A 9,510-nucleotide genomic window follows, 5' to 3' on the forward strand; every position below is an offset into this window, starting at 1 on the left:
CTGCATATCTACATAAACATAATGAAATTTACTCAAATATATTATTTAAATACCCATATAAATTAATATCATAATATTTAATTAATTTTTAATATGTTTAATACTTTTTATTACTTTGTCGTGCATAACACATGCTTTACGCTAATTCAAATGGACCCTAAAGCTCTCTTTAGTTTATAAATTTAAGTAAAAATTTGAAAAGGTAAAAAGAAAAAAAAAAGTGAAATATAATTACATTTCATATAATTTTTTTTAAAATTTCTACCTAAATTCATCAACCAACGCATGGTTTAGATTTGATAGTTCAGGTCAAATTCTCTCTCTCTCTCTCTACAGGGCTTATTGTTGAGAATATAAGTAGGTGGGCTTCATTTTGTTTTGGGCTATGAAAATTAGGCTAGCTGAATACTATGCTCATTACAGTGTTGTAATACGTCATGAAAAGAGTCAGGCCCATATAAGATCGTTGCAATGGAAATAGCAGTTCGAACAGAACCATTTTTGTTTTATGTTTTTTCAATTAAGCCTGGTTCTTAATGGAGTAGCTAGTCAATTATTATCCACATACAAAAATCAATCACAAAAGTACAAACAGTTAGAATGGATTGTGTTAGATTTTATAATTGATTTGTGTGTTTTTAGATTTTTTTTTTGTCCCAATTACTAATCCTATCTATCTAACTGACTTAGATAAAGAGTTTGAGAAGAGATTGGTAGAAATTGAGAGGAGATTTATAGAGAAAAAAAAAAGAAAAAAGAAAAAAGAGATAAAATAGAGAGAAAACTTATAAAAATCACTTTCTATTTCAGTTATTTCCCATTATTTTATTTTGGATGAATTACACTTACACCCCTTGAGGTTTGAATTTAATACATATCATTCCTGACGTTTGAAAAATTATACTGACCTTTCTGTCATTATAATTATTTAGCAGAATTAACGTTGGTATCAAAAAGACATTGAATTCATACACTCTCTCTTTTCTTATTCTGCTGTACTTCTTTTTTCTTTTTCTTTTTTTACTTTGCTTTATTTTTTTTTTCAATTTAATTTTTCTCTATTTTTTTTATAGGAATTGTTACTTTTTATATAAGTAGGGAGTTGTGAGCTGAGATTATTAATCACAGTAGTGGAAATGTAATTTTTTAAACGTCAAGGTAATATATATTAAACCAAAAAGAGAAATTTTAAAAGATTAAAAAAGTTCGTTAAGCACCTCATGGCTATGTGATAATAGATTCAAACAGTTGCCCTAGTTTTAGTGTAATTTACCCTTTTATTTTTCACTTACAAGTTTCCAAACATATTCTTAATCCTAACCTTAAGGTTCTCCATTTTTATAATACAAAAAATGTTAAAAATTTTAAAAATTTTATTAAATTTCTTACATGAATGTGAAACACACATACCAAAAATTCTATCAAATGTCTTACATGGGTGTGGGACCTGCATGCCCACACCTATATGAAATATTTGATAAAATTTTTAATAAATTTTTTTGAAATTTCTAACATTATTCTTTGTAATAATTTGACTGTAAATGAAAGAGCTGTTGAGATCAATCTTTTGCTAATAGGGATATAATAAATAAATAAATAAATAAAACACAAAGAGAGAAAATAAGTGCAGAATTCAAAACGCTTTTTCTAGTTTCAAAGCACTTTTTATTTATTTTGAAACACTTATTTTTTAAAATTTTTCACCATTTTCAGAACTCTTTTTATTCTAATCCCAATATTAAATAATGTAAAGGAACACTTGTTAAAATTTACCAAACATATAAAAAATAGTATAATTTTAAAATTAACGGAAGAAATTTTTGTAATTACCACAAAGAATGTCACATAATTTATCTAAAATTTTATCATTTTTTCATATATAATATTTAGTTAAATCGAACGCTTCAAAATTCAAACATCATGTTTATTCTTAAAAAATATGATTCTTGATGATGAGATTAGTTGTGTTTATTTTCTTGTTTTTAATTAAAAACCATCCATTATCAAAATTATAAACAAGCAATTACATTACTACATATATTGCCCAGCAAACCTTATTTTGCTACCACACATACACATTTGACTGCTTTTTGTCAGTCCATATAAAAGGCCCTTTCAACCCTATATTCAATTTAGTAATGTTTTGCATTTTAAAAAAAAAAAATTATCAAAAAAATATTTAAAATTTAAAATGTATGGGTACGATTTATTAACAATCTTCACCATCAATTTAAATTGTAAATATTTTTTCAAATATTTTTTTTCACTTTGTTTTTTATTTTTTGGTTTATTAGGTCAGATTAAGAACACCCTGCAGAGGCAAACCCTAGCTTCCCTCCTGCAACATCATACACCACATTCAAAGTCTGCTGCTGTACATTCCCGAAAATGCCCACATCGGAGGCGGCGCTGTTTCCGGCGAACGCCAAGCAGACCTGCGACGCACTTCCGGCGTAAAGTATCCCATTCGCGGCGAGAGGAACCTCGACGTTGCCGCCGAACAAGAAGCTGATCTTCGGAATCGACACCGTACTGTACTTGCTCAGATCGTAGCAAGTATCGAGAATCGACAGAGCTTGAGCCATCGGATATTGCTTCATCTGTTGCCGGAAAGCCGTCCGGAGAGGCGTGTACGCCGCCGGAGGAAGGCGAGTGATGACGGTGCCGGAATCGATTATAGCTCCGGCGGTCTTGAACACCGATTGCGAGATCGATAATGTCGTTCCACCGACTTTGATTCCGGTTATGTCGATGAAGTAGAACGAAGGATTTTGCGAATTGGACAACAATGGCGTGAATTTCAGAGCACCGGAGGTTCCTTCTTTTCCGAACGCTAGGTATCCATCGGAGCTCGACCGTGATGGAAGGCAGTAGGAGAAGAATTTGCCGTATTTGGAAGCGGTTTGAGAGACGATTGATAATGAATCTCGGCCGAGTCCGATGAGTCCGGCAGAGGCGCCGAAGAGGCCGCGGTTGTTCTGGCCGCAGCCGAAGAGGAAATTGGGGAAAATATCGGAGGGTGTTAGTGTGAGAGTTTCGGATCCGAAGAAACCGACGGAGTAGGAGGAATCGCCGTACTGGATGCCGTAAACACAGGTGGTGGTTGCACAACCGGGCGACGCACTGGTGGCGGAGCCGAGTGCTGAGCACTGTGCGGAGTTACAGGTGATGTTCTTGTATGTTTTTGATAGTGAAGGGTCGAAGGTTGGATCTTGTTGGCTGTAGCAGTACCTGTAAATGTTATTACATGAAATTTTTTGAATTATAATCAGTTGGTTTTATTTTTTCAAAAATACTTTTTAAAAACTATTATTTTTTTTAATTAATTTTTTTTAATATTTTAAGTATTTTTTTTTATTTTTTAGACACACTTAACATAAATACACTTAAAAAGTAAAAATATTTTAATTTTTTTTTTAAAAAAAAATTCACTACATACAAAAATAAATAAATAAATACAAGAATTCAATATATTTTTTTGTATTTTTTAAAATGTTTTTTTCATTTTTTTTTTTTACTTTTTAGATACATTTAAGTAAAGTGCATCTAAAAAAGTAAAAAAAAAAATGTTTAAAATTTTAAAAAACATTCACTAAAAACAAAAAATACAAAACCAAAAAATTAAATTTTTTAAAAATTTAATTCAGAAACTCAATCGACACACACTAATTAGCCTCTGTTTGGCAAGATGGTTTTCAGGCTTTTTTGGCTATTTTAGCCACAAAAAACAAAATAGGCTATTTTAGCCATAACAAACAAAACATCACATCCAATCTATAATCATTACATTCTTCTCTCACAAAAAAAGTCAAAAAGTCAAAAAGTCAAAAAGTCCTTCCCAAACCAAGCTTTTTAGCCCAGGCTAAAATAGCCAAAAAAGTCAAAAAGTCAAAAAGCCAACCTACTTCCCAAACCAAGCCTAAATGTTTTTACAGATAATATCGTGATTTTATGTTTTAATTGAATGAAATGTAGGGTGCATTTGATTCTCTTTTGGAATTGTAATTCTAACCAAAAAAAAAAAAAATTCAACATTCATAACTAAACATATAACTCAAATTCAAAGTTTAATTCAAAAATTATTTTCAAAATACATAACTAAACCTACAATTTAAAATTCTTTTTGAAACTTATAACTAAATTTTTTTCAAAATGTTTTTTAAAAAATTCAAAAAAAAAGTTATATTTAAGATGATTTGTGAATTCTTTTTTGTGGATGAATAAATGGTTATGAGAGAAAAAATGAGTAATTGATGCATAAGATGTGACATTTTATCTTATTGACTATTTAAATTTTTTATTTTTTGTCTTTATTGATTATTTTAGTCTCAACCCTTATTCCCAAACAAATATTGATGAAAAATAGTTGGGAAATCACAAAATAAATAAATAAATTAGGACTTGATTTTTTAACAAAGTAAATTATGAATTTTTAATTTATCAATTTAAATCTTAATTTTTTAGTATTTTTTTTTTCAATTTAAATCTTCTATCTATTTCTGTTAAATAAAATTGATAGAAAAAGTAATATATTTTAAACATTTTATATACATCTATATTAAATTTAATGACTAAAATATTTTTTAATTAACTAAAATAAGTTAATGATTTAGATTAAAAATAAATTAAAAGATTAAAATTAAAATTAATAAAATTTAAAATTTAGAATTTATTTTGTTGTAAAAGTTAAATTCTGATATTTTTTATAGTCATTTTCGGAAAATAGTTTTATAAGATACCTTTAATTGATAACTAAACTTGTTGATTAAAAACTTTTCAATTGACTAATCATATTAAAAATTGTGGCTTAATTTTTCAGTACCTGGCGCATGGCTTGCATTGAGTCCAGGTGAAATCGCTACCGGTGTCAAAAATGAGGGAGAGGTCCTTTTTGGGGGTTCCAAGTCCGATAGTGACGATGTAATTGCCGCTGCCAATTGAGCTGCCGGACTTTGCTGGGATGCTGGCCTTAGAGTTCTTTAGAGTGTTTTTTTGGACTAAGTTAAAGCTAAGTCGAGACTGGATTGAGTTGACTCGGGATTCGTCACGAGTGAGGATCTGAGTCACTGTTGCAGCATTGGCTTTCTCTTTACTAAGGTGAGAGCATGGACCGTGCTTGTGAACAACTTTCAATGAGGCCCCTTTGCTGTGATCTGATACAAATGTTCTCACAATAAGAACTTGTTATTTTACTAGCAAGAACACTCTTATTAAATTTTAATATTATCGTTATATTTAATATTTAGTTTAAATTAAAAATGTATACAATTATGATTAGGTATATATTAATTGTATGATAATTGAGTAGGGTTAGTGACCCTGTGAGTTGGTGTGTGGACCAGGTTATGCATGGGTGTATTCCGACCAGAGAAGGTTTAAATACCAAGGATCCTCTAGAGCGTGTTGTATGGGTGAGATTTAATGCTAAAAAATTGGTGTGACTTGTCATTAAATCTCAACCATACAACACATCACTCTAAAAAACTTTAGAAAAAAAAAAACTCTAGAGGATCCTTACTCAAGTTTAAAGTCCAACGTTTAAGAAACCTAACTTTATAGGTAAACACCCAATGATTGACCTTATAGCAAAAATACATGCATTCGTCCACTCAATTATTCACCGTACAACTGAAATGACAATGATACAGAGTTTGAAAAAGACCAGGAAAAATAATCACCGAAAATATATATATATATATATATTGAATCTAATTTTATTTTCAGGTAATTTCTTAAATTATTTATTTCGAGGTCTATGACTTTTACCTAATATAAATAGGTGCATAGGTATTTTATTTTAAAAAAAAACATAAAATATTGAAGTTAAGGTCTGTTTAATGTGTGAAAATAGTTCAGGGAAAAATAAAGTTGAAAGAAATTGAAAAAGGAAATAGTTTTCAAATATAATTTCTCTCTCTTAAGAATTGGCAGAAGGAGGGATAGATGAAACTCTATAAATATCATAATTTATATTTATTACTGTATTTAGTTGAGGGATTTGAGAAGGGATTTGAAAAGAGAAATGGAAATGGAAAAGGTAGGTGAAATGTGAATAAAATATACCTACATTTTACATAATTTCACACACATTTTCCATTTCCTTTTTTAAATTTCTCCTCAAATCTCTCAACCAAACACAGCCTTTAACAGTGTGTATCATAATATGACTTATGAAATCCATATATATATGTGTGTGTGTGTGTGTGTGTGTGTAAATAGTGATAGTGTGCAATTAAATGGGAAAAAGGGTTATTGGTGGTTACCCAATTTGTAAGGTGAGAGGTACTTCAATAGTGGTGGAAAAGCACCAAAAAAGCATAGGTCATGATTCATGAAAGGTTTGTATTCTACTTTGAACACGATGACAAAAATATAAGCCATTAGGAAGCTTATGAATTCCTATGTTTACATCAATGTTTACCTTATGGCCTCAATACTGTCGTCCTGCATTAAATATATATGTGTTACGCGAGAACATTATTTTCTAGCTGTTCTTTATTTGTACAGAAATTATTCAAAATTAGATATATCTGATTCTGTAATTAGTTTTTGTATTTTTAAATCATTTCATATCCTAAAAAGAAGTGGTTGGCTCTACAACATCATGGATGGTGAAGGGTTTTGTCGGCCTTTGGCATAAGGGAATTTTGTTCCCAAAACTTTTATTTCCATAACTTTCTGGTTGAAACTGACAGGCAAACAAACACTAATACATTTTATCAAATTGAACTTACTTAAATCTTTGGGCTAATTATGTGGACATCTCTCGATTATTAAAAAAAATACAAATATATCTCTTTTGTAGTTGAGCGATTTAAAAGTATAGTTTTAAAATTAAGAGGAGACAAATGATATTCAGTGATTTTTGAAGGGAATCCGTGTAATTAATTTTCATTAAAAAGGAAAAAAAAAAAAAAACAAGAAAGCTATTAAGCAAAAAATTTCAAGAAAATCTATTGTAAAAACCTCCTTTTAACTAAGAAGTAAAACTCAAAAGCTTTTATATTTTTAGTAAATTACAGTTGGTTTGTTCTTAAAGCTCAAATTAAATAGCCTTGTCATGTATTGATTAGCACACTAGTCAAAAAAAATAAAAATAAAAATACTGTAGAAATATTTAATGAGACTTATTCTATTGTGGAAAACATATTATAAAATAGATATTATATGAAACTTTGTTTCTTTGGGTATAAGACAAGTGCTAGTTGCTATTTTTAATAGTAAATTCAAAGAAATACTCATGCAGTGAGAATAGAAGAAAAGCAACAAAAACAGAGTCATAAAATGATGTGTTTTTTTTCTTTCAAAATAATAAAACTATATACCATTCTATATAAAAATTATGGATATAATTTTGTTTTTGTAACATTAATATTCTCTTGCAGGACATATGTATGTTGTGTTGGGAATATAATTTTTTTTTTTACAAAATAAGACACATATATAAAACAAAATAATGAGACCCACACATAAACTTCATCATTTGTCAAAATTTCTCTACCCATAATATATGATTCACTTACTTTGTTGAAATGAACCTCCACCAACCGAGTGTTAACAACTTCTTAGTTTCACTTTTTCATGAAAGTCTATTGCCATACAGTGATAAAGGTGTGCTATGACTTCTAAGGTGCTTTTATCTCTTTTATTAGTTAGATTGAAAAAAAATGAATTATATAAGTGGACAAAAAACTAATTATTTGAATACTAAAGGAGAGTTGTTTTCATCAACTTCTAATTTAAAATATGTCCAGAGTTATTAAGAAGAAAAGGAGGGAAAAAGAAGAAGAAAAAAACAGAAGAGAGAAATTTTTTTTTTTTTGGTTCGTATTGTTTTAATTTTTCTTTTTATCATTTATGTCAGTATTCACAAGTCCAAACCTACCCACTAAATCACCTAAAAGGGCATGTACAGCTACACTAGCTCGCGTTACTTTCAAAAGATTAGAGGTGTAATAGTGGTAAAGATACAAAACAAAATTGAACAAAAAAGTTTTTGCCATATTGAACTTAACTAATTCACATGGCTTTAAATAGAATTCAGCTTCTCTCCTGCTGATTTGTTACCCAGTTTAAAACCTATGAGAGGGACCATGAGTCTCACAGTAGCGAGTTACACTGTGAGACCTTACATGCCCTCTCACATTTTTTGGACTAAACAATCCAATCCACTATAATGAAACTCAATTCTTTCAAATGACAGTATCAATGATATGGTTATATATCAACTAATATCCGATAATATTATTCGTTATGTTAATAATATATGATACACGAGTATATATAGAGAGAGGAGAGAGGTGTTTATGAATATAACCTTTGGTAGAAGGACTGCAAACGGAAGCTGGTAAAAGAGAACTGATTTGAATCGTATGAAAGTGATTTTTTAAAGTACTTTCATCGCTTGAAGCATAACCCTTGTTTAAGGAACAGAGAAGAAGGAAAAGAAAAGCAGAGAAGAGGAAGCTAATGGAGATGGAGGAATCTATTGGAGTGGCCATCATTGACAAAAAGCCCTTCTCTCTCAATTATGCTTCTTAGAAGAACTTATGTTACCTTCAAGGTTTTTGAAGTGTTGTAATGAACCACTGAATTTATAATGGATACTCAACCTTCCACGTCACCCACTAAGACAAGATTTTAACTTTATATTGAGTTTAGATTCTCTGTGGTCATGCTCCACATTTCCTAGACATTACATCAATCTCCATTGGACAATAAAAAACCTCTTGGAGGCTGTGTTTGGTGCTCAAGAAAGAGAGGACAATAGGAAAAGAAAAGCAAAGCAAAGGAGAAAGAAAGATTGACCATGTTTAGTTTGGTTTTTAAAAATTTATTTTAGATTTTTTTTTTATAAAAAAAAATAAAAAATTAATTTGATGAAAGAAATAAAAAAAAATAAAAAAACACTTATTTTTATATAATTTTATCTTTTGGGAGCCTAGAAATAATTTTTATAAATTTAAAAATATTTTTTTGATATTTATTTTTTATCAAATTAGTTTCTATTTTTTCAAAAAGCCAAACATGACCATTTTTTTAAATGTTTTTTGTATTTTATCTTTTGTGAAAATCAAATGTTAAATTACTAGAAATTGTAAGAAACCATTAAGCCATATATTTTGGACTTGTAATCCATATAATTCCATGTTTTTTTTCTTGTAATCCATTTAGTCATTTTGGATGTGTAATGTAACCGTTTGGTAGAACTTATTCACAGCTTAAATCAACTTATAACTTAAAATAAGTCATATTGGAGTGTTTGGTAAAAATTATGGGGATGAATTATGGCTTAATTTAAGCCATTTCACGTGTAATCTGTTAAGTTGGCAAAGAGGTGCTTTTCCAATCATCAGATTATGCGCGCAGCTGATACTTAAGCTATATAATGACTTAAATGCCCCTCACTATTTCGACTTATTACCAGTGCCACGTATATAAGCCAGACACAACCCATTTCTGTCTCTCACACGCCTCTGAGAGGCGATTTCCGGCAGAAGGAAGGCGATT

The 9,510-nt window shown here is 29.6% G+C and overlaps 1 protein-coding gene across 1 annotated transcript; it reads right to left on the reverse strand.

Moving 5' to 3' along the window:
- Positions 1-1,967: 1,967 nt before the first annotated feature.
- LOC114256685 (aspartyl protease family protein At5g10770) lies at positions 1,968-8,614 on the reverse strand. The gene is made up of 3 exons (XM_028196357.2): positions 8,318-8,614; positions 4,823-5,153; positions 1,968-3,231 (listed from the first exon to the last, which is right to left on the reverse strand). The coding sequence occupies exons 1-3, from the start codon at positions 8,502-8,504 to the stop codon at positions 2,301-2,303; spliced, it is 1,449 nt and encodes a 482-aa protein (XP_028052158.2). The 5' UTR covers positions 8,505-8,614; the 3' UTR covers positions 1,968-2,300.
- Between the last annotated feature and the right edge of the window lie 896 nt (positions 8,615-9,510).

Source organism: Camellia sinensis, chromosome 13, assembly GCF_055761805.1.
Source record: "Camellia sinensis isolate YWXY chromosome 13, ASM5576180v1, whole genome shotgun sequence".
Taxonomy (NCBI): domain Eukaryota; kingdom Viridiplantae; phylum Streptophyta; class Magnoliopsida; order Ericales; family Theaceae; genus Camellia; species Camellia sinensis.

Coding starts and splice junctions, on each gene's coding strand:
- LOC114256685 (XM_028196357.2), bottom strand. CDS start 8,504: ATGATGGCCACTCCAATAGATTCCTCCATCTCCATTAGCTTCCTCTTC. Junction 5,154..8,317: donor TTGCAGTCCTTCTACCAAAG/GTTATATTCATA, acceptor CATTTGTATCAG/ATCACAGCAAAGGGGCCTCA. Junction 3,232..4,822: donor CAATGCAAGCCATGCGCCAG/GTACTGAAAAAT, acceptor TAACATTTACAG/GTACTGCTACAGCCAACAAG.